This window comes from Megascapheus bottae, chromosome 29 (genome assembly GCF_031878675.1).
Source record: "Megascapheus bottae isolate mThoBot1 chromosome 29, mThoBot2.hap1, whole genome shotgun sequence".
Taxonomy (NCBI): Eukaryota; Metazoa; Chordata; class Mammalia; order Rodentia; family Geomyidae; genus Megascapheus; species Megascapheus bottae.
Genome location: NC_143537.1, coordinates 8,740,993 through 8,765,058, shown reverse-complemented (window position 1 = coordinate 8,765,058; position 24,066 = coordinate 8,740,993). Strand labels below are relative to the sequence as shown.

Sequence of the window (24,066 nt, the reverse complement as noted above, 5' to 3'; positions counted from 1 at the left end):
GGTCTTGGATGAGAGAGAATTCTGATGGACCACTTGAAGCCTGCTAAGGGGTTTAAGGCCTGAGAGACACTAGGAAGACATAGTAGCTGGACTCAAGGCTGATATGGGTCTGGCTCTGTAGACACATAACTAGGCGTGGAAGGGGCAAAACAACTTGGGGGAAGTGGCCAGGCTGTCCCCAACCCTGGTTTCCGTCCTCCCCGTTTGGCTAGGCTCCCTGCCTCTGTGAGCACAGTCACGCCCCCATCCTCCCAATCCCCCCCTTCACTGAGGCTCTTCCTCTCCTTGGCTGGTCACCAAGCAGCAGTCTAGTAAAGTCTGCAGCTAGTCCTACCACTGCCGGCACCATGAAGGACGAGATAGCTCTTCTGGCTGCCACCACCCTCCTGGGAGTCCTGCTGCAAGGTAGGCTGGCTCCTGTTTGGGAGGTGAGGGGGCCATGCTGCAAGCCCTGGGGAAGTGCTGGCAGACAGACCCTGGTCCAGGTGAAGCCTGGAGAGGAGTCTGTAGCCCAGACTCCAGACACCAAGGTTCAAGCTCTTCCAGGGTCCCTGGAGACTTGAATAACAAAGGGCCTGAATCTCAGCTCAGGTACAAACTTTCCTAGGCTGGGAAGGGGAAACTGTGGAAATTAGGCAGGTCTGCCAGTTCCCTGCCTTGGAGTTGGGGATTGGTAGCTAGCTGCTTGGCTAGCCTAAGAAGCTTGGAGGAAAGATGCAGGCTTTTGAGGACCTAAGTGTGGTTACACAGACGTGTGGAGCTCGATGCGCTGGCCAGCGGCAGGTGGATCCTGCAGGATGAATAGTGGGACAGCTGATCCTGGTGGGAACTCTCTTCCCAGGCTCTACTTTCAAAGTCACATTGGGACCCTGTGGCACTGGGCAGAATGGGGACCTTTGCCCCCTAGACCTCAAAGAGGTGGCTGCTTGGTGCCTTTCTTGGTGGACTGTAGAGGACATTATTGCTCCAGCTTGTGGGCAGGTCTCGAGAAGGCACAGCCTGGGGACGGGGCTTGCAAGGGGCTGACCTTCAAGCTGCCCTGGCAAACATGGCTGAAGGATTTAGGTAGCCATAGGTGAATGTTCCCCTTGCACTTAAGAGAATATAGCCAATTCTGCCTCAGTGGCTCTACCTACCCAGGGGGTAAAAGACTGAATGATGTTCATGCTTAGAGTGGGAGCTAGCCATTTGCCTGAGTTTTGCAAATCAAATGGCTTAGGAGCAAAGTTCCTTGTGGTATTGTGGGCATCGCCCTCCCCCCATACTTACTAGCGTGGTCCTTTGTGTCCCGAGTACAAAGAAGCAAATAACACGGCCCCCCTCCAGACACGCGCCCAGGCACAGGGGAGAAGCCAGGACCGGATGGGAGGAGGATCCCCATCTGGTTCTGCATTGGGTCTCCACCTGACCCACTCTCCTCCCCCACCCCACCCCGCAGCCTACTTCTCCATGCAGGTGATCTCTGCGCGAAGGGCCTTCCACGTGTCGCCGCCTCTCACCACCGGCCCACCGGAATTCGAACGAGTCTTTCGAGCCCAGTGAGGCGGGGCGGGAGGGAGCGGAGGGATGTGGGGGGGGGACGGGGATGGGTCAAGATCCACGGATCACCCCTCACCCTGCCCCGCCTCCATCGCAGGGTGAACTGCAGCGAGTACTTCCCACTGTTCCTCGCCGTGCTCTGGATCTCCGGCATCTTCTTCCATGAAGGTCTGGGGGCAAGCCTGGGGGCGCAAGCACTGGGCGTCCTCGCAGCCCCGCTCCGCGGTGCTCACGCTGCCCTGCCCCTCTCCAGGCGCGGCGGCCCTGTGCGGTCTGGTCTACTTGTTCATGCGTCTCCGCTACTTTCAGGGCTACGCCCGCTCGCCGCAGCTCAGGTGAGAACCTGGGCGAGATTCCCTGCAAAACGGGGCTGGGGAACGCTCGCTCGTGGGCGGGGCTCCGGGGGCCGGGGTCCCCAGGGATTGGCTGGGAGCGGATCGGAAGTGACTGCCTTGGGGTTAGCAGCGGGTGGGTCCTGGGAGGGCGGGTCTACCGAGGGGGCGTGTCCTGAGGGCGGAGCCACGGACTGACCACGCCCACTCCGGAACGCCGCCGGCAGGTTGGCGCCGCTGTACGCGAGCGCGCGTGCGCTCTGGCTGCTCGTGGCGATGGCTGCTCTCGGCTTGCTGGTTCATTTCCTCCCCGCCGCGCTGCGTGCTGCGCTGCTCACACGGCTCCGGGAGCTGCTGCCCACGTCCTGAGACGCGGAGGCCGAGAAGAGCGGCAGGACAAAGGGAGGGTACCCACTTCCACGTTACCATCTCACATTAAAGTCCCCGTGACTGGCCCTGGCCTCGTTCTCTGGGTCGGAGGGGACTGCGCCACGCGGCCGAGGTGGGTTTGAGAGGCCGAGGGGCTGCGGCGTGGGCGGGGCCCCGGGCGTGGGCGGGGCCTGGGGCGGGGCCTCGGGCAGGGGCGGGGTCTGACTTTTATCCCCGCAGAACCTCCTCCCCCCCCCACACACACACACGCACTTTCTTCCCATGACAAACACTCCCTCCCCAGCCCCCCTCCTCTCAGGACTTCCTTCCCCTCTCCGGATCCTGGACTACTCTAGACAGACTAGTTCACATCGCCTCCCTCCTTCCCCACTAGAGCGGGCCTGTCTCTCTCCCTAGGTGAACGCAGGACCCTTGTTTGGGTCAGCACTTAGTTTGCAACGTCAGCAATGGTATAGGTAGATCAGCAGAATAGTGAACACCTTCAATACCAGGATCACAATAGAGGATCACTGAGTTCAGAATCAGCTTGGACTACACAGCGGGAGTGCTCACAAAAAGAGAAGTATGGATAGGTGCCCACCCAGTCTGCATGCTGGAGATTGTTCATGCTCATACAACACCACAGATGACATGGAAAGTGACTGTAAGGTCAACTCCATTCTTCACAAAAACCTTGACCTTACGGTTTCTTCCTGGACCTTCATGGCATGTGATGCACAATCAAAAGATATGTTATATATAGTATTATATATACAAATATATATATTTGTGCACACATAGCACAGGTGTCTGGGGCACCTCTACAGGGACAAATGCAGTGGGCATAGCCAGGAATGTGTCAAATATAGCTTCTCCCCATAAAGGTCCCTTGAGGGGACCAAACAGAGCATCTCCAAAATAGACTGAGCCTTGCAAACAAAAGGAAAAAGTGTTTTTGTTTTTATTGTGGGTCATGGGGCTTGAACTCAGCCTGGGTGCTGTCCCAAGCTCTTCAGCTCAAGGCTACTACTGTATCCCAGGGCCTGGGCGCTGTCCCTGAGCTCTTCAGCTCAAGGCTACCACCCTACTCTTGAGCCAAGCCCCACTTCCCGTTTTCTAGAGGTTAATTGGAGAAAAAGAGTCTCAGGTCCTATTGTGCCTAGGCTGGCTTTGAATCTTGATACTCAGATCGCAGCCTCCTGAGTAGCTAGGATTACAGACATGAGCCACCACACCTGGCTCAAAAGGAAAAAGTTTTCTAAAGAAGACAAAGGATGTGTGCAGAGGCCCTGAGATGAGCAGAGAAAGCTTATTTTGAGGAAGAAGACTATATTAGGTGTCCTTAAACCAGGGAGGAGAGATGAGCAGGGCCTTGAGGACAGAGAACCATGAAGGAAGGGGACCAAGGCTTGGGAATAAGACCTTTGATTGGCAGCATGAAGATAAGGCTGTTCCCAAAGGCAGTTGGGGTAGGTTGATGTCAGCCTATGATAGAGAAGGGGCCTGCTTAGGGAGGAATTAACATAGATTGAGAACAAATCTGGATTCTGAGTTACTGACCCTACCTACTAAGTAGGTAGCTGGTTCCCTCCTGCAAAGTAGGGGTGAGGGTGCACTGCACTCTGTTCTGGGAGTGCTGGCACGCACATACAGAGAAGGCCTTGGCATGGTCTATATAGGTCAAAGTCATGATCACTGCCCGGCACTGAGACCTGCCCAATCTACCACCTTTGGGTTAGGGACCTTTTGGGGATAGAGTGAGTGCAGAGGCAGCAGCAGGGGAGGTGTCTGTTTTGATCTCCAAACACTGACATTTGAAGCACATACTTCATTAACCCTTTATTACAAGTCACGCTCATATAGAAGTATATGTGGACTTACGTGAAAAAAATCAAATGTATCCAAGAATAAAAAACACAGCACATAAAGTAGTATATGCATTCCAGTGTTCGCGCCAGAGACTGCAGGCGCCCAAGAAAAAGCTCTTCTAAAACAGCCTGGCTCAAGCCAGCCGGCTGGGGTGCGATTGGTTTGTTTGGGTTTGGGTGGCAGTGGACCTGCCCTCAGGCACAGTGTGGGGACCGCCTGCCTCCTGCCTCGGCCCGGCGGGCAGGGGCAGCACCAGCTCCTGGGGCCTCCGGGCCAGCGGCGGACCCCAGGCCTGCCCGAGCTCGGAGATGAGCAGAGCCTTCCCGGCAGGGCGGATGTGCCTGGCCCTCTGGGGCCAGCAGCGACGGCATCTTCGGCCACATGGTCTTCAGAAGAGCTGGCCACAGAGCACCCTTGGAAGCCCTCTTCTTAGTCGGCCTTTTTTAGGAAGATCTGGAAGAGTCGGGCTCGGGGTCAGTGGAGGGTCCTGCCCACCCAGGGTTCCACTGAATGCTCCCTGCGCCCTGCCCACCTCACCTCGCTCAGAATGACCCACACCGGGGAGTCAGTCTGGATGGAGAGGCGTAGTGCTTCCAGGGGACCGAAGGCAGGGTCCACTTCCCCTTCTGCCACCCCCTTGTAGAAGGAGCCTGCGAGAGGAGGCAGAAGTACCCCAAGGTTTTTTGTTGGTTGGTTTCTTTCTTTTTTGCCAGTCCTGGGGCTTGAACTCAGAGCCTGGGCATTGTTCTTGGACATTTTTTTGCTGAAGGCTAGTACTCTGTCGCTTAAGCCACAGCACCACTTCTGGCTTTTTCTATGTATGTGGTACCAAGGAATAGAACCCGGGTCTTGCACCCCAAGTTGTTAAAATGTCAACACAGACGCCTGGCCCAAATGGCTTGCCTCAGTCAGCCTAGCCTGGCTGCGCACTCACCTATCTGGAGGTAGCCGTCAGGGCTCCGAGGGTACCGCAGAGTGGCCGAGCGGCTCTCCTGGAGGGCCTCCTTTTCTGACTGAGGGTTCTGAGGGCAAAAATCAAGAGGTTGGAGCAGGTGGCCAGGAGAAGGGAAGCCCCAAAGCACCCCACACCCCACCCCACTCACGTCAAAGGGCAGCACCTCCACAGACGTGTTGAAAAGCTTATCCTCGGGGTGTTCAATGTTCCCACTGCGGAAGAAGAACCTGCACACCACCGGGAAGGCTGGTGAGCTATTGCATGACGGGCAGGGAGCAGTACCCAGGGCCCAGCAGGGAAAAGACCAGGCCTGGGCCAGGGGCAGAGTGGGCCCTAGGGTGCTTACAAGTGGGCTGTTTGTTGGAAACTATCATGGCCAGTAGATGTACCGTGTAAGGTGACCAGGGCTTTGAGCTGGACCGGTGGTGACCAGTGTCACTGAGTCCCTCAGAATTGCCTGGTAGTCTTTACAAGGTCCAGCTGTGTGTGTGTGTGTTGGCACATCTGCATGATCCAATACTGGGGCTTGAACTCAGGGCCTGGGCACTATCCCTTAGCTTGTTTTACGCAGTGCTGGCACTTCTACCACTTGAGCCATAGCTCAGCTTCCATTTTTTTTTTGTTGTTGGTTAATTGGAGCTAACCACCAAAAGTCTCATGGACTTGACTGCCTGATCTGGCTTCAGACCATGACCTCAGATCTCAACCTCCTAGGTAGCTAGGATTACAGGCATGAGCCTTTAGTGCCAGGTTCGAATCCACCTTTTCAGGTCATAGTGGGGTTCGAAAATTGTAAAGCTACAAAATCTGGTGGCCAGGGAGGGAGACCAACAGCCGGGGCCCATCTATGTGTGCTGAGTTATGTATCCGTGCCTTCCTCCTCCCCAACAGAGCACTGACCGCTCAAGGCGCAGTGGCTGGAAGAAGCGGAAGCGGATGAAGTCACCCGCAGCAGGCGTGAAGGCCCAGAAGAAGTCCTCCCGCAGATAGGCCTTCTCCAGGGTGAAGTGCTGGTAGGTCTTGAGGCTGGTGCTCACCTCGGCGGGCGGGTTCACGTGCTCCTTCCGCAAGGCGTGCTTCCCAAAGTCCTTGTCCTGCACAGTTGTGGGAACAGCAGAGCAGAACCGGGCATGAACCCCATTCTTCGGCCCCTCCCCAGCTGGGCTCAGCCAAAATGATGCCCCTCGGAGCACGTGGTGCATCCCACCTTCAGTTTCTGGATCTTGCCTGCCAGTGAGGAGTGCGTGCCCACGTGCTGGAAGAGGGACGGCTTGAAGCGGATCCGAAGGTTGGCCTTCTGCCGGTCGCAGTGCTTCTGTGAAGCGGGGACGGCACCTTAAGGTTCCGTTCAGCCCGGCTCCCAAGAACAGAGCCTCAGCTGAGGACATGCAGGGGCCTCTGCTGCCAGGGGCCAGCAGTGCCATCTGATCAGACACGCAGAGAAGGGACGTGTGACCCAGGCTGGCATCTGAGTGGACCTGCCTCCCCTGTGGCCTCTGCTTACCGCGTCCTTCTCCGGGTTGCAGACCTTCACCCACAGAATGTGGTCCAGGAGCCAGTCAATGGGCTTGTCCCGATAGAACATGAGGATGAATTCCACAATCAGGCTCAGGTCTAGCGATTTGAACATCTTCCCTTGGGGTGGGAGTGGAGAGGGGTCGCTGAATCGGCAGCATTTACCTCCTCACACCCTCGGGGCCGGGGGGAGGGAGGGTTCCCCCTAGCAAACTCCTAGTGGGCAGACAACGTGTACATATCCCAGGTGGAGGGTGGGGGAGGGGTAGGCATGGCAGCCAGCGGGTGTGGCAGTGCCCACCAATGAAGCCCAGCTGGGAGAACTCCAGGATCATCCAGTCCTCCGAGGGCTGCTGCAGTGCGAAGTTCTTCATGGTGCTCAGGTAGTTAGGCTTGGCTATGATGTCGTCCTCCAGCTGCAAGGAGCAGGTGGGAGGGAGGGGAACTCGTGTGGGCACACACACACACACACACACACACACACACACACACACAGGTAGGGTCTCTCACCCTGGTCCAGCCGGGGTGGGCAAGGGCAGAGCAGAGCGTGGGGCTGACCTGCACGTAGTAGATGCCTTTGGACTGCGCGTACATCATGAGGAAGCAGTAGTCGAGGTTCTGTTTGGTCCTCCACCTGTGGGCCAGGGGCAGGGGCTTCAGGAGCTGTGACCCTACAAATGGTTGGGACCTGCCACCACCCTCCTTGGGCTGTGTGTGTGTGGGGAATGGCTTCTCAGTACAGGTGGGCAGGTGGTTTGCGATGCACATACCTGACTCTCTCGCGATGCACATACCTGACTCTCTCCTTGGGGTCCCCAAAGGACTCTCGGAGGCGGGAGAAGTCAGGGTAGAAATGGGGGGAAGGGGAGATGACCTCCAGGAGTCCAGAATGGATCTCCGTGGGGAACCTTGGAGTGGAGAAGAGGCAGGGAGGCTTACATGGGTATGCAGCCTCCAGGATCTAAAGAAAAGCCCCAAGACCCTTACCAAGCAGGACCACCCATGCCCCCGGACTCCAGGACACACACACACACACACACACACACACACACACACACACACACACACCCTCTTCCTCCCACTGAGGAAAAGTGCCATCCTGGGAGGTGGCAAGTCCCTGCCTGCCCCACACCCCCAGCCGGAGAGAGCCCTCCTCCCGCCAGCCCTTTCTGGATGCCAGTACTCACAAGGCCTTGATGTTGTCTGTGACTGCCGACGTGTACTGTGGGTCAGTCTGAGGGAAGACCAAGCACCTTCCCTTAGCCCAAACTGCCACCCCAAAAACGCCTGGGAGGGGGAGGGTGCGGGCGTCAGATGTCCCCACTCGTGGAGGGGGTGTGAGCCTCCGGAGGGTGCGCACAAGGGGGCGCCCGCAGCCCCTCTGGTTGCCGTGAGTGGAGCTGGACTGGGGCTGCGCTCCTGATCGGTTCCCTCCCGCCCCCTCTCCCCCAGCCCCACGGCAGCTGCCTGTCCGGGTTCTCCCGCTTGCCTCGGCGATCAGCACCACGATGACCGAGTCCTCCTTCTCCTGCGGGTTCAGCTCGGAGATGAGCGAGTGCAGCGTGTCCGTCAGGTAGGAGTGCACCTCCCGGCGCACGCTGGGGATGCCCATCACCACCGACACTGCGGGGCGGGGCGGAGGGGCCGGGTGAGGACCGGCGCCGCCCGCCCGCTCCGCCCCCGCCGCGCGCGCGCGCCTCTACCTCCGGTGCGGCCCTGGCCCACGCGCACGGCCGGCTGCAGGCTGCTCTCCTTGGCCAGCAGGTGCGGCAGGTGGTGGAAGACGGTGGGCAGGTGCAGCACGTGCCTGTGGGACCCGTTCCACGGCTTCAGTCGGGGGTCGTCTGCGGGGAGAGGGGCGGCCGGGGTCAGGCGCAGCCCGGCCCCCGCGCGCCGCCCCGCCCCGCCCCGCCCCGCGGCTCACCGGTGAGGCGGGCCCAGGTGCGGTTGCCCTCGCCGTCCCGCAGCGCCTGCCTCTCGGACACGGCCCTCTTGATCTCGTCCAGCACCAGGTTGAGCTCCTTGGAGCGCTTCAGGCTCTCCTGCTCAGCCGCGTGCAGACGGTCCCGCAGCGCCAGGAACTCCCGCTGGTAGACGTCCACCACGTCGCCTGCGGGAAGGGCAGGGCGGCCGGGCAGGGCAGGGCGGCCGGGCCGTCACCAGGGGGCGGCCGCGAGCGCGCCTCCGCTCCCGGGCCCAGCCCCTCTCCATCCATTGTCGCGCGCGCGGAGCAGCGATGTGGGGAACCCATCGGGGTCTCCAGATTGGGGTTCCAGATGCGCATGCCTGGGGAGCCTCTCCTCCATTCTGTTTCCATACCCAGAGTGAGGTGGGCAGCTGGGCAAGGCCACTTTCAATCCCCAACGCGCGGCAGGGGCCGAGGGCCTCAGAGGGCATCCTGCCTCCACAGCCCCCCTCCTTCCCAGGTCTTCCCGAGCCCTGGCTTTCACTCCCTCCTCTCACCCCCGGCCCTCACCGAAATCTCAGACAGTCTGGACTCATTATACCCTCAGAGCAGGTCCGCGCCTGGACACCTGTTCTGCACCCGTCTCCCCCGGCCCTCATGGCTTGCTTACTCCATAACATTGTCTCCATCTCCTACAGGCCCTGCAGTGTGTAGGTAGGTGTGTGCCCCCATTCCACACGCCCTCACCCCCATCCCTGCCCGCAGATAAGCAGGTGAAGTTGAGAAACTAGTCCAGGAGTTGCTCAGCCAATCAGTAGCCCAGACAACAGCTCGGAATGAACGTCCTGACGCCTGTGTGGTTTAAGACCTGGGCTCAGGTCCTTTTGAAGGGTCCATGTGCATCCTCCATGGCGCCCTTGTCTGGCCTCCGCCCAGCTGGGACTGCCCCACGGTGTAGTCCCTGGGGTGGTCAAGTGCCTGGCCCCACGGTCTGGGCAGGGACTACTGAACCAGAATGATAAACAACATCTTTGTGGCCAAGTGCCAGCAGCTGCTGCCAGCCGGAGTGCTCCGGGCTTTTGTTCGTGTGGCTTTTGGCCTCTTTATTTGCCATTACCTCCACCTCCCCTGGTCTCACGTCTCAGCTTCAGTACATGCTATTTCTTCTGCCTCTAGCTGCTTTTGTCTTGGGGCTATATAAAAGGGTATACAGCACCAGGAACCTTCCAGGACTCTCCACGTCACACAACCCCCCCATCCCCCAGGTCCTGTGTTGGCATTGTCTGCCCTCAGCCCTCTACACCAAAGGTGAGAATCTGAGCAAGTTCTGTCACCTGTTCAGCAGGGTCAAAAAATGAAAAACAAAAAAAGGAAGGTAGGTGGGGCTTGGAGAAAAGTGCTGCGTGCCAGGAGAGCCAGGTGGATGCCCCTGAGATGTCCCTGCCCTAGTGGCCTGTCCTCAATCTTTAGCCTCACTCAGGCTAAAGGCCCAGGCCACAAGGAACTCCAGCACACAGGGGGAAGGAGCGGGAGTCCGGTTACCCATCTGTGAGGCTCTGCGCTGGGCTCTGGGGCCAGGTTACCTGGGAAACCTGACCCCAGAACACTGAGCGGCTGCCACCCCAGCACTGCTGCACAGCCCAAGCTGGCACCACCCGGACTGTTCTCTTGGTGGTAGTAGTGGAGAGAGAAGGGCTCTGGGGTGCCAGACCTTCAGAGACCCCAGGAGGAAGCTGCAAGCTTCCTGGGCAGGACAGAACCTCCCTCCACCTGGATGCAGAGTCCCTGCTTGCCTGAAGGCCACCTGCCTAGCAGCCATCTATCCATGGGCAATCTTGTGCCAGTGGCCCTGTCCAAAGAAGTCCCTAGGGATGGGGACACACAACTCTGACTCCCGCCCCTTGATCAAGGTGAGGCGCCTGCCTTGATCTCCCTTGTTCTTCAAGACTGCCAAGCTCTGTTGCGCCATCAGGCTCCAGGTGGACAGGCCAACCACCCTGATCGCCTAGACCTGGGCACAGTCTGCTCCCTGCCCTGCCCTCCCTTCCCCAGGGGCCTTCCTTCTCCCCTAGGTGTTGAGCTACCTGTTTACTAGCAGGTATAGGACCCCTGCCCAACATGAACCCTGCTGCCATTGTTTTTTTTTTTTTATCACCCAGAAACTGGTTCTAGCTTTCTGGCCATGCCCTGCCTGCTGCTGCCCACCTATCTCAAGCCTGACCCTCAACTACTCAGGGAGCAGATGTCCTTAACCATCTAAGCCAGAAACTCAAGCTCTGTGATGGCTTTCTCTAGACTGTGCCATGCATTGGAGCTCTGCCGGCTTCTATACCATATCCTATAATCTTTGCCAGCTGCGTGGTGAGTGAGTAGGACAACAACTCCAGTAGGTGAGTTGGCAGAGCAGAGCCTCCTGGGAGGCAGAGCCTCCCACACCTCCTTAGTACAGAGAGGCAGGTGGGGCTGCCCTAGGGAAGGGCTAGCCATGGCACTGAGATCTCTACGGGCAGTGGTGAAACTTGGAGGCTTTCACACTGCTCTCCCGAAAGCAGGCTCATCAGGATGCCCTGAGGCCTACATGCCACAGCTGCCCACCTGTATTCCTCTTGGCTGGCAGATTCCAAAACCAACCCTGTCCTTGTGGTAGGGGAAACAGGTCAGAAAGCCACAGGTTGGTGCCAGGCCTACAGGTCTGCTGTGAAACTTGGTGGGGGAAGAAGGAAGAGAGTAACAGGTTTTCATCTCTCCAGGCCATACACCAAGCTCTACCTGCTGAGGATTGGCTTTCCCTAAGGATAGATCCATAGCAGCCTGACTGCAGGCTGCACTGAGCCCCGCAGAGCTGCTTCACAAATCTGGCCAAGTCTGGGTGTGAAATTGGGCCTCTAGCTCTCTTCCTGGATCTGTCTGGCCAGGATTTGAATCCTTCTGGGCTGGAGTCAGGCTTCCAGGATGCCCCTTTTCCTGCTGTCCGCTTCCTGTCTGGCTTCCTGGTCACTTCAACCTTTCTGTGCCTATTCAGGCTCCTTTGCCTTTTCCCTAAGTCATGGTCTCAGATTGGCAGAGAACAGCTCGACAACAGGGTCACTGCCCAGTTGTTCTTTGAGAAGGGTTTGTGGAATGAGCCCAGAGATTTCTGGCTAAGGCCTCTAAAAACCTGGCTTTGGCTGGGCTCCCACAGAAACTGTCAGCCTCTGGACACGGCAGGCCCCAGGTCCCCACTGTCTCCACCCCCTCAGGCTCCTGTGGGTCTGTGCTCCAGAAGAGGCTCGGCGCTGCAGGTCCTGACATGAGCCAGGGCAGCCGTGAGGAGATATAGAGGGACCACCATGGCTTGAGGATGCTATGCAAGGGCTGATCACCCCACCCAGAATTAGGGGAACAGTCTCAGGTCTTCAGACATGGCCTCCAAGCTTTCCTAGCCACTCTCCCAGCCCTGTAGCCTCTGCCCACACCAGGCCCTAGGGGAATCCGTCCTGGGGGTCTTTAGCTTATGTTTCTGGCCCTGAGTACTCAGGCCAATCCAAGGCTTTACCTAAACAGGACAAGTGCAGAAAGCTGGCCTGGCTGGGCTGGAGAGAGGTGGCTGTTTCTCCCCCAGCTTCCTCTAGTTCCCCACAGGAGAATAGGGAAGTAAGAGATGGGAAGAGGAGGCAGTGGGCCAGTCAGTCTCACCCCCATCCTGCAGGAAGACCAGGAGGCCGGAAGGAAGCAGCTTTCCCCTGTGCATCCTGCTCTTAGGCTGGGTGAACAAGAACCTCTGAGGAGCTTCAGGCCTCCACGCCCGGCCCAAACAACCCCAACCTTTACCAAGCACCCCACCCACCGCAGACAGTGCTAGGATCTGGCCCCCTCAACTCCCAAGTGTGTTGACATGTTCAAAGGCCCTGGTGATGCCCAAGCTTCGGACGTGGTGGCAATGAGACCTACGAAGTAAGCGATGGGTTGAGAGTCCAGCTAGGCTAGCTGCTCCCGGGGGCCTCCACGCCCTCAGCACAGGCCAGAAGACAAGCCAGAAGGCTTCTCGGTAAGGGAGGAGTCCTGGGACTGGGTGCCATGGAGCAGGGCTGCTGGGCCCCAGGGAACGGCACACAGCTGCAGCCGTGCCCTGGGCTGGGGCGGGATGGAGGGCGCCAGATGGCATGGAATTATGTGGGCGGAGGGATAATGCCAGGATGTCTTGGCTGCCCCCCCTCCCTCAGGTTGGTTTGTGGTTTTTTTGGGGGGAGGAGGGAGATACCTACCACCCCAAGAACACTGTCCTGCTCCAGCTGGCTCCAGGGACCCCTCCCCTCAGCCAGCGCTGTGACCTTGTGTCCCTGGCCCTCTGTGGGAACTCCACAGATCATCAACTTGCCAGGGGAGCGACGACCCCCCCCCCCCCCCCGCATGGAGCGGAGCCATCCGGGGCCAGTGGCCGCCTAATCTGGGGAGCCCTTCCTTGGCCGGGCTGGGCCAGCAGCAAACAAGTGGGGGCGAGGGTGGGAGGGGCGTCCTCCCTCCTTCTCTCCCTCCCGCCCGCCCGCCCCCGGCAGGGAGCCCGGCCGGGGAAGGGGCGCCGCTTCCGGCCACCGCCCGCCCGGACCCGGCTCGGCCCTCGACGCCCAGGTGCGCGCAGGTGCGGGCGGGCGCGGGGCCGGGGGCGCCGGACCGGGGGAGCAGGACGTGGGGCGCGGGGCCGGGGGGCGCGGGCCGGGGCCGGGGCCGTGGCCGGGGGCGCAGGACGTGGGGCGCGGGGCGCGGGCGCGGGACTCACCTTTCTGGCCGCTGAGCGCCGCGTACCAGGAGAGCGAGAGGAAGGCGCACAGGCAGAAGAGCAGCAGCGTCAGGAAGGTGCCATTGCGGAGCCTCATCTCCCCCGGTGCGCGGCGGGCGCCGGCGGGGCCGAGGCCGCATGGCCCGGGGCACCGGGGCCGGGGCGCGGGGGCCGGGAAGGCGGCGGCGGCGGCGGGGGGGGCCCCGGCCCCGGAGCGAGGCGAGGAACGGCGGTGGGGGGGACCCGGGGCCCGGGCAGGAGATGCGATCGGGCCGGGCTGGGGACCCGGGCGCAGGGGGTGGCGCCGCCTGCTGCTCCGGAGCTCGGGACGCGGGCGGCCTGGGCTCGGCGCGGCGCGGCGGCGGGCCGGGCTGGACGGGGCTGGGCTGGGCGGCGGGAGCCGCGGCCCGGCCTGGATCCGGGCCGCCGCGGAGTCGACAGTGAAGGGCGGGGCGGCCCGCACTTAAAGGGGCCGCGTCACCCGCCGCCGCTGCCGCGAGTAGGGCGCAGGGGGTGGGAGCCCCGCGGGCGGGATCGGACGGGGTCCCCGCGTGCGCCCGGCTGCGCGGGGATCGGGCCTCGAGGCTGGGGCTTCTCTGAAAAGGCTGGGCGCGGACCGAGGGTGGAGTCCTCCCCCCCGGGCCCCCCAGTCCCTTTCCAGGGGGAACTTTGCACCCGCAGACTCCACGCCTCAAGGCTGTTTTCTTGGGGATCCCCCAGGTCCGGTGGGGTTTAGGGAGCGAGCGGGAAGGGGATGGAGGGGCCTGCTTCTGGGGGGCCTGGGAGCGGGGGAGCCCCCCAGCCCCTCCCCGGACGCCTCGGCCCCCGGGGACTCGGGGAGGCGCCCCTGCTCCGCAGAACGGGCACGGTGGGGCTGTGGGGCGGGGCGCCAGCCCCTCAACCCCGACGGCTGGGGGCTCCCATGCCCCTTCCTGGGTTCACATTGCTTGACCACCCCCCCTCCCCTCCCCAAGCCTCTGCCCAAACCACGATGGGGACAAATAATAAAAGGACTGGTCCCCCTCAGGCTGAATCCTGTCAGTCCTAGGCCTTGAGTGCTCAGGGCCTGAGCACTGTCCTTGGACTTTCTCAAGGCTAGGGCTCTACCACTTGAGCCTCAGCACCACTTCTGGCTTTTTCTATATATGTGATACTGAGGAATTGAACCCTGGTCTACATGCATGCTAGGCCAGCACTCTACCACTAGGCCAAACTCCCGGCTCCTCCACTCAGTTCTTAATCTGGCTAGAAAAAGAAATCATCGTCCTGGGACTGTACTGGGGAAGATCTAAGAGGTAGGTTCAATCAGGGAGTGAAGAGGAGCTCTTTTTCCCCAAGCCCAGCCCTGGAGCCAGGACTCAGGGAGCTGATGACTCTTAAGAGACACATGCCAGAAGAAGGAGAGGAGGGATCCAGGATCCAGGTCCGCATGCTGCAGCCCTGGGCTCCAGTCCGCACTTCTCAAGGAACTGCTCTCTACTTGCTAATTAATTTTATGATCTGGAGGCTTTGTTGGAGGCTTCTCCAGGAAACTGTGTTCCTGTGTTTTCACAGGCGTCTTCTATTTGTGGTAAGAGATAACGGTTTTTCATTGCGGTTGTTATATAAAGTCTTATTTTCTTTTTAAGTGTGTATTGAGAGTTGGGGTGTAGCTCAGGGATAAGAGTGCTTCCTTGTCATGCTGGAGGCCTTGGGTTTGATTCCTGGCACACACACACAAAGTAGAAAAGGAAAACCATATTTTATATTTAAAAAATAGTATAATATTGAGTTGAACAAGGTGACAGTAGTCCTAGCTACTCAGGAGACCGAGATCTGAGGATCATGCTTCAAAGCCAGCCCACTCTGGAAAACCCACAAGACTCTTAGCTCCAGTTAACCGCCAGAAAACCCAAGTGGAGCTGGGGCTCAAGCTCAGGGACAGCACCAAAGCCGTGAGTTCAAGCTGCACAGCTGACCAAAACAGAAGTGAGATGATTTAAGGAAAACTATCACCATTATTAAATTAATCAAAATAAAGGACAGAGGTTATCAGTGACCAAGTCTGGTCCCCCTCGCACAGTACCTTTGGGACAGAGGGAGCAGGTATGAGGACAGCCCAAGAGTGGGCCAGGCTTCTGCCCTGATGTCCAGGGACGACCCTGCCTCTGTCGGAGAGAGGATCATGGGATGTCCCCGCGGCTGGGTCTGTGTGTACACCAGCCTTCTCCCTTTGAACCAGGGCAGGCACCAGCCACCTGGCCACCTGCCCATTTTCTGTACCTCTCTGTGCCCTTGCAGTAATTGATTAATCCGGGTCTGCCTGCCACCCAAATTCCCTGTGGGCATTTCCTGGCTCTGCTGGTCACTCTGGGCCCCTGGCACTCCTTCACCTGAGGGTGTCTGAGGACCAGATCTGGGAATTTGGAGCCAAATTGGCACAAAAAAGCCCTGCTTTTTTCTCCAAACACCAGGCTGTGGGCTTTTCTTTCTTTGTTCCTACATTCCACACAGTGAAAATGCACTTTTGTGCAGAGATTACCAGGTAGCCTTAACCAACTTTTGTCTTCCTGGAGATTTTCTGAGACCGCCTTTAGAGGTGTCTCTTTCTGTGGCGTGTGTGTGTGTGTGTGTGTGTGTGTGTGTGTGTGTGTGTATAACTTGAACCCAGAGCCTCACACTCTCACTTGGTTTTTTTTTTTTTTTAAACCCAAGGCTACAACACTACCATGGGGTGCATGGGGGAAGGCCTGTTATTAGTGATTCATGTTGTAATCCTCGCTACTCGGGAGGCTGAGGTCTGGAGGATCACAGTTCAAAGTTAACTGGAGCAGAACAGTTCTCTAGACACTATCTCCAAAATTACTAGCAAAAAGGTGGGCTGGAGGTCTGGCTCAGATGATAGAGTGCCAACTCCATAAGCTCCAGATGTTCAAATGCTAGAACTGACAAAACACAAATGAGTTGGTTGTTGTGGTTATTATTTGTTTATATGGTACTGAGGAATTAAATCCAGGACTTCATGTATGTGAGCCAAGCATTCTACCTGTAAGCTACAATCCCAGCCTCAGAGTTGTTTTTTGTTTTGTTTTGTTTTTGCCAGTCCTGGGCCTTGAACTCACGGCCTGAGCACTGTCCTTGGGCTTTCTCAAGGCTAGAGCTCTACCACTTGTGCTATAGTACCACTTCCAGCTGTTTCTATGTATTTGGTACCAAGAAATCAAACCTGGGTCTTGCATGCTAGGCAAGCACAAGGCCAAACTCCCAGTCCTAAGTTGTTATTGTTATTGTCATGGGGCTTGAACTCTGGCCTGGGCACTGTCCCTGAGCTCTTCAGCTAAAGACTACCGCCCTTCCCCTGGGCCTGGGTGTTGTCCCTGAGTTCTTCAGCTCAAGGCTACCACCCTATTCCTGGAGCTACAGCCCCACTTCTTTTTCTAGAGATTAATGGGAGATAAGACTTTCAGGTTCTGGGGCCAGGAGTTTGGCCTAGTGGTTAAAGTGCTTGCCTAGCATGCATGAAGACCCGGGTTCAATTCCTTGGTATCACATACATAGAAAAAAGCCAGAAGTGGTGCTGAGGCTCAAGTGGTAGAGCTCTAGCCTTGAGAAAGTCCAAGGACAGGGCTCAGGCCCTGAGCTCAAGCCCAGGACTGGCAAAAAAAAAAAAAAAAAAGACTTTTAGGTTCTTTAGTGCCTAGGCTGGCTTTGAACTGAGATCTTCAAATCTCAACCTCCTGAGTAGCTAGGATTACAGCTGTGAGCCACCAGCCCGGCTTGTGGTTTTTAATGCCCGTATTGGAGCTTGAACTCAGGGCTTAGGTACTGTCACTTAGTATTTTTTGCTCAAGCCTGACATTCTTCCACCTGAATTATTCTTTCATTTATGGCTTTTTGCTGGTCAATTGGTGATAGAATCTCATGGACTTTCCTGTCTTGGTTGGCCATCGAACCGAAATCCTTAGATTTCAGCCTTCTGAATAGCTAGGAGTACAGGTGTGAGCCACAGTGCTTGGGCAAGGATTGTTTTAAATGGATTTGTCACCTCCTGCAATGGCTGAAGGGTGTGGATAATACAGTGAAAGTTTGGAAGACTGGCCTCTTAAATCCTCATTTCCTCCTGCCATTTTGTTAACTGTTGCCCTGTTTGTTCATTATCAGTGTTCTCAGTATCCACCTTAGACACAGGCAAGTGCAAACAACTGCTCTGTTTGATCTGCTTGATGCCTGGCCAGAGCTCAAACTGCCCAACCCATAGGAAGGCAGTATTTATTTTATTTATTTATTTTTTTGGTTTGGCTGTCCCTGAGGGTTGTTTTTTTTTTTTGCTCAAGGTTAGTGCTCTATTGCTTGAGACACAGCTCCATTTCCAGCTTTTTGGTGGTTAAATGGAAATCAGAGTGGCTTAGATCTAGCTTCCTGAGTAGCTAGGGCTGCCATGTCTGGACTAGCAGAAGATGATAGACTCAAGGGACTCAGAGTGGAAAGCCAGTAGGTCAACATATGCAAAAGATCTGTTAAACACCCTTCTGGGCCCTTGTGGCTCACATCTGTAATCCTAGCTACTCAGGAAGCTAAGACCTGAGGATTACTTCCAAAATCTTGCCCAGGCAGAAATATTCCTGCCTGGAGACTTTTATCTCCATTTAACCAAAAAGCTGGAAATGAAGCTGTGGCTCAATTGGTAAAGCACTACCCTTGAGCAAAAGAAAACTCAGGGACAGCGTCCTGAGTTCAAGCCCCAGGACCCACACCACCCCCCAAAAGAAACAAAAAAAGTATTAAGGGAGCTGGGTGGCTGAGGGATCTGGACTTTGCCCTACGTTGACAGCAAAGGCAATAAAAGGAATGGAGGGCAGAGAGGGGTGGTTATAGAAAAAGGAATCCAGGATATAGTTATTTTGTGTCATAAAAACGGAAGCCAGGGGCCGGGAGTTTGGCCTTAGTGATAGAGTGCTTGCCTAGCATGCGCAAAGATCAGCTCCTCAGTACCACATAGAAAAAGCCAGACATGGTGCTCAAGCGGTAGAGCTGTAGCCTTGAGAAAGCCCAAGGACAGGGTTCAAGCCCCGAGTTCAAGCCCTAGGACTGGCAAAAAAAAAAAAGAATTTGTTGCCAGGGGCTCCGATGGCTCACGCCTGTAATCCTACTTAGGAAGCTGAGATCCGAGGATCAAGGTTCAAAGCCAGCCTGGGTACTAAAGACTGACTCATCTCCAATTAATCACTAGAAAATGGGAAGTGGAGCTGTGACTCAGGGGTAGGGTGGTAGCCTTGAGCTGAAGAGCTTAGGGACAATGCCCAGGCCCAGAGTTCAAGCCCCATGACCCACCAAAAAAAAAAAAAAAAAAAAGCCAGGTGCCACTGGCTCACATTTGTAGACCTGGCTACTCAAGAGACTGAGAGCTAAACAGGGCTTCCAAGCTAGCCTAGGCAGGAAGGTCCTTGAGTCTTTTTAATTCCTGTTAAGATGTATTAACATCATCTTAGAGGAAACAACTACCAGGGCCCAGTGTCTCACATCTCTAATCCTAGCTACTCAGGAGGCTGAGATCTGAGGATTGTGGTTCAATGTCAGCCCAGGCACAAAAGAACCTGAAACTTTTTTTCCCAGTCCTGGGCTCAGACTCAGGGCCTGAGCACTTTCCTTAGACTTTCTCCAGGCTAGCACTCTACTAGTTGAGCCTCAGCACCACTTCCGGCTTTTTTCTATGTATGTGGTACCAAGGAATTGAACCTGGGTCTTTGTGCATGCTAGGCAAGCACTCTACCACTAGGCCAAATTCCCAGCCCAAGAACCTGAAACTCTTATTTCCAGTTAACCACCAGAAAACTGGAAGGGGTGCTGTGGCTCAAGGGATAGGGTGGTGGCGTTGAGCTGAAGAGCTCAGGGACAACACTCAGGCCCAGAGTTCAAGTCCCATGACTGACACATTCACACAAAAAGAGGAAACATCCAAAATGGCCTTTTAGGCAACTTGTTCAGGTTCCAATCCAGTGGTAAAGTGATAACTTCTCAGAAAATTCTTCAACAACAGATGCTTTGTCAACAACCAAGCAGGCCACACCTGTGACGTAGGACTGTTTTAGTTATGTGTACTTGCTCTCAATTCTCCCTATTTGACCTAAAGCCAGTATCTGTACCCACATCCTCACCCAAGACAGTGGAAACACTTCCTCCCTGTGGCTGCCATGTAGAAACGTCCTTTCTCTGCCCTTTACCATGTGACATTCAGCTGGACTTACGGGACTCCAGGACTTTGGACCTAAAAATCCTGGTTTCATACATGGCTTGTGGCTTTTCTTGTCCAGAATGAATCACATGGTCTTCCCTCAAGGGAGTAGCTAAGACTTATAAAATATTCAGAATGCTTCCTGGCATAAAAGAAATGCTGTATGAGTGTTATTACTCTTATTATTATTCTTATCATCAGGAAATACAATTAACAGAAGCTGCTAGTGGTATAAGAGGATGTGACCACAGCCAGCTCCTAGAATTATTAGAGCAGGGTTTTATGACCTAGCATTATGTTGTGGATATTTGGAGATAAGATCAAGTGTTGGTGAAATAATTTACCCAGACAGAACAGGAGAAACAAAGGTTTATTAGGGCACTTGCGGGCAGGGAGCCAGGCACAGTTGACAGGCTTGGGAGTGAGGCTTGTAACTGATTGGAGAAGCTGTGATTGGATAGGCCCTGTTTTGAGGAACCTGTTGATTGGCTGTCTCATGTGTGGGAACCACTTGAGCCCTCGGTTTTCATATCATTTTTCCATTTGGCCTATTTCCCAGCTGTGAACTCCCTCCCACATTCCACCTGGACCTTGGTTATTTCCTTGACTGCTAGGTTGCTTTCAATGGGGCCTCCTCCGATTATCCGGCATGGAGAGATCCCAGAGCTCGGAGACTGGGATCCAGGTGTCACAGGCTGTTTCTACTGGAGCCTCACTCTCGCAAGAGGATGTCTTGTCAGCATCCTGACTGACCCAAGGAGCTACAGTAATGTGTGTGGTTAAGCCAGAGTCATATGCTGTGGCCTAATTCAAGTAGAGGGGCATATTTTACTGTGAGCATTTACCCAAGACCGAGCCTATACCTTCTTATTTCATAGCACCAGGATTATGTGATCTGGGACACAAGTTCTTTTTTTTTTTTGCCAGTCGTGGGCTTGAGCTCAGGGCCTGAGCACTGTCCTTGGACTTTCTCAAGGCTAGAGCTCTACCACTTGAGCCTCAGCACCACTTCCAGCTTTTTTCTATGTATGTGGTACTGAGGAATGGAACCTGGGTCTTCGTGCATGCTAGGCAAGCATTCTACCACTAGGCCAAACTCCGGGCCCCTGGGACACAAGTTCTGTGTCAAAGACATTGGGCTCTGGCGGATCATGCCTGTAACTCTAGCTACTCAGGAGACTGGGACCTGGAGGATTGAAGTCCAAAGCCAACTCTTAGCAGAAAAGTAAGACCCTATCTTCTATTAACCAACAAAATACCCGGCTATAGGCATTGCTCAAATGGCAGAGTCCCAGCCATGAGCAAGCAAAAAGGAGTGTGAGGCCCTGAGTTCAAACCCCATTATCACAGAGAGAGGGGGGGGGAGGGAGAGAGAGAGAAAGAGAGAGAGAGAGAGAGAGAGAGAGAGAGAATTATAACAAGTCTAGCTTAAAAAACCTTGGTGGATTTCATTTGTAATTCCAGAGTCAGGCATCATTTCATCCTATAAAACAAAATATGCCAGACCCAAGCAAAAGGGATTGGTTTTTATAGATAAGAAGGGAGCGCTTAAGAAAACAGAAAACAATGAATCAACTGTTAGTTTGCTTATTCGGAAGGAAGGAGCAGGAGTCCTAGAAAAACAAGGTCACTTTAGTTCACTTTTTCTGTGAGGACTGAAGCTGAGGGAATTGCATTATTATGGCGGTTGAAGCTGGGCCATAATGGAATTTTGGCTGATAATCACTGATTTCTCCAAAGGGCAGATAACAATTTCAGGTGGGGTTACAGGTGTGAGTCTCTGGCTCAGTGGGGCACTGGGGCTCCAGCTTCCAGGGTCTTGTGCAGTGCTCTCAGCCCTACCTCCCACTCCAGGGCTCTGACTTTCCCTGGTTTTCCCAAGTCAGGCCAGGGTGTGTGTGTGTGTGTGTGTGTGTGTGTGTGTGTGTGTGTGTGTGTGTGTGTGTGTGTGTGTGTGTGTGTGTGTGTGTGTGTGTGTGTGTGTGTGTGTGTGTGTGTGTGTGTGTGTGTGTGTGTGTGTGTGTGTGTGTGTGGTGTGTGGTGTGTGGTGTGTGCGTGTGGTGTGTGCGTATGCACACGTGTGTTGGGAAAAAGCCTGGTCAGGAGGCAGAGCCAGGATGCCCTGAATGAACAGCCGGAAGGCCGGGTGTGCTTTCCTGTTGCCTGAGGGAAAGTGAGGTCTGGTTGGCTTTCACCCTCGAAGGACTCAGCCAGGCAGAAGTGAGGACCCAGCCGGCTGGCTATCAGTCACTACTTCCAGAGACACAGGGACAGCTTGTGTCCAGCCTCCCCCGGGCGGCCATCGGGCCTCCTCCTGGTCCCCTCCCTCCCACGCTTCCCTCCCCCCCCCACAAGTTCTTATGGGGCCAGCCACCCAACACTGCTGTCCTGGCTGGCCAGGTCTCTCCAGAGCTGCCTTGTCCAGAAGTTTCTGCCAATTGGAGCTTTGTGCAAAATATTTACCACCACCTCCTGGGGTGGTCTTGGACGGCCTCCTCTTACACTCTGAGCTTTGGTGGGGCTTTCATGTCCTGCCTGCTTTTGGTGCCCCTTGGAGGGCCCAGGCGTCCTGCCTTCCCCGCTGACGGTGTCCACTGGTTTGAAAAAAATGTCCCTAAGCTCTGCTTGCCGTCAAAGCCCTGAGGGCTTCTGTGACCTTTCCATCATGTGGCCCTGGTGTTCCCAGGGCTCGGATATCTAATTCTCCCACTAAGTCAGCTTATGACTTGGGCCCCTCTCGCTCTCCTCTCCCCCCACAGTGCGGGGCAGTATAAGCTAGACAGGCAGTATAAGCACCTGATTTCAAGCTCTGGTACTAGCATTGCAAAACAAAACCCACTATACTACAGAAAGCCATTGCTTACCAGTGGGGTTTGGGATGAGAGAGAGGGGGAAGGAAGAAAATAAGTTGTAACTCCTGTGGTCACCCCTTTTCTTCTGGGACCTCTCTTCTGGGCTCTCTACTCCTTCACCTCGACTCTCTGGTCTCCCCTGCTCATTACTCAGAGTTTTTACCAATAAAAACATAAAAGTGATCCAGGCATTGCCGTGGCTCACACCTGTAATCCTAGCTACTCAGGAGGCTGAGATCTGAGGGTTGCAGTTCAAAGCCAGCCCATGAGACTCTCATCTCCAATGAACCACTAGAACACCGGAAGAGGTGCTGTGGCTCCAGGGATAGGGAGCCACATCTCCAAGATAATCAGCAAAAGGAGGGGCTAAGGCTTGCTACAGTACCAGTAGAACCAGGCCTTGAGTTGAATGCTACCCCCCCACACACACTGGTAAATCATTACCTGGGAGGGGGCCCCTCAAGTCCTCACATTCCTGACCTCTTTTTTATTTCAATTATTTTTTATTGAAATGTATAAAGGGGTTACAGTTACATTTGCCATATAGTGGGTATATTACTTCTCACACATTGATACCCCTTCTCATGCTTTTGTCCCCATTTCCCTCCCCCCACTGACCTCTTTCAAAGATGAGGAAAGATGAGGCTGGTCACCTGCCCAAAGACGGAAGGGCTTCTCTCTTGACTCAGGTGTCAAGCTTTCCCCCTTCTTCTTTTCTCCGGGGCCCATGCCATTCTCTGGAAGGATAGGGAGCGGCCAGAGGACACAGGGAAGGGGACTTCCTGACTGCCTGGGAATGAGAAAGATGATCAGATGTTAGGAGAGCCTGCAAGCCCAGGGCCTCTGAGTGCTTGGGTGCTTCAGAGAGGCCCCCACCCGGGGCCCTGGGCTTCCTCCCAGTCCTGCCTGCTGTTATTGCAATGGATGGCAGCAGTCAGGGAATCTCCCTGTTGTGTCCTTAATCATGAGACTCTGACTCACTGGGTTAGGCCACCTGACCACAGGGCAGGCAGAGAGGGCCCTGCCAGGGGGTTCCCCAGCCACTGCCTTGTTTACCTCTGGTTGGCGGGGGAGGGGGTGTAGGCAGCCAGACATACTTGGAAGGGCAAAAGCTCAGGGCATCCTACCCTGCCCCCCCCAGGGGTGGGGCATAGGCCTCTAGGCTGGGTTCTCAGGGTCCCCCATTTCCTGATAGCCCCTTTTCTCATGAGCCTCTCTACCCTACCTGAAAGCTCCCCAGGACCCAAATGGTAAGAAAAGCAAACAAGTATCTATTGGTGGCCCACGGAGGTGGGGGCCAGGGCCTTCCTGAAAGCCAGATTCTCCAGAACCAGAGGGTTTTCCTGGGGGTACCCCATCCACTCAGGTGGGCCCTTGTCTGAAGCCCGGCCTGCATGGGCTTTGAGGCTGTTAGGCCACAGGGCTGCTGAGTCACGTTAGGCAGACACCTGTGCAGGCCACAGCGACTGTCCCGTGTCTGCATGGCAGTGGGTCCTGCCTGCTGAGGGCCATTTTCCTGGGCATTGCAGCAGAATGCTGAGAGAGGCCTAACAGGGCCTTGGGTTCGAAGCCTCCCCTAGGTAATCTTCTGGGAAGAAGCAGTCACACCTGTGACCGAGCCTGAGCTGTGGCCTCACAGCTTGGAAGACTTTTCTCTTCTTCCACCAACTCCATCCTAAAAGGACATGACTTTTGACCCAGGGTGTCTCCTCTGCTGCTGACAGGACTCTCTGTCTGGGTGACATTCCTTTTCTGCCTTACG

At 55.9% G+C, this 24,066-nt stretch overlaps 2 protein-coding genes across 2 annotated transcripts; one reads left to right on the top strand and one right to left on the bottom strand.

Moving 5' to 3' along the window:
• Positions 1-242: 242 nt before the first annotated feature.
• On the top strand, positions 243-2,311 carry Ltc4s (leukotriene C4 synthase). The gene is made up of 5 exons (XM_090320821.1): positions 243-405; positions 1,439-1,538; positions 1,637-1,707; positions 1,793-1,874; positions 2,099-2,311. Exons 1-5 carry the CDS (start codon positions 348-350, stop codon positions 2,238-2,240), a joined length of 453 nt encoding a protein of 150 aa, XP_090176947.1. The 5' UTR covers positions 243-347; the 3' UTR covers positions 2,241-2,311.
• Positions 2,312-4,066: 1,755 nt separating this feature from the next.
• Mgat4b (alpha-1,3-mannosyl-glycoprotein 4-beta-N-acetylglucosaminyltransferase B) lies at positions 4,067-13,622 on the bottom strand. The gene is made up of 15 exons (XM_090320735.1): positions 13,242-13,622; positions 8,504-8,689; positions 8,283-8,423; positions 8,069-8,202; positions 7,767-7,813; positions 7,374-7,487; positions 7,138-7,213; positions 6,881-6,995; positions 6,569-6,699; positions 6,272-6,379; positions 5,965-6,158; positions 5,213-5,291; positions 5,044-5,131; positions 4,647-4,759; positions 4,067-4,562 (listed from the first exon to the last, which is right to left on the bottom strand). Exons 1-15 carry the CDS (start codon positions 13,336-13,338, stop codon positions 4,539-4,541), a joined length of 1,647 nt encoding a protein of 548 aa, XP_090176861.1. The 5' UTR covers positions 13,339-13,622; the 3' UTR covers positions 4,067-4,538.
• Between the last annotated feature and the right edge of the window lie 10,444 nt (positions 13,623-24,066).

Bases quoted from the DNA above. Each gene is read 5' to 3' on its own strand.
- Ltc4s (XM_090320821.1), top strand. From the start codon at position 348: ATGAAGGACGAGATAGCTCTTCTGGCTGCCACCACCCTCCTGGGAGTC. The intron at 1,539-1,636 runs GTGAGGCGGGGC...CCTCCATCGCAG, and splicing joins GAACGAGTCTTTCGAGCCCA to GGTGAACTGCAGCGAGTACT. The intron at 1,875-2,098 runs GTGAGAACCTGG...CGCCGCCGGCAG, and splicing joins GCCCGCTCGCCGCAGCTCAG to GTTGGCGCCGCTGTACGCGA.
- Mgat4b (XM_090320735.1), bottom strand. From the start codon at position 13,338: ATGAGGCTCCGCAATGGCACCTTCCTGACGCTGCTGCTCTTCTGCCTG. The intron at 6,380-6,568 runs GTAAGCAGAGGC...CCCGCTTCACAG, and splicing joins GCAACCCGGAGAAGGACGCG to AAGCACTGCGACCGGCAGAA. The intron at 6,159-6,271 runs GTGGGATGCACC...ACAACTGTGCAG, and splicing joins GCAAGATCCAGAAACTGAAG to GACAAGGACTTTGGGAAGCA.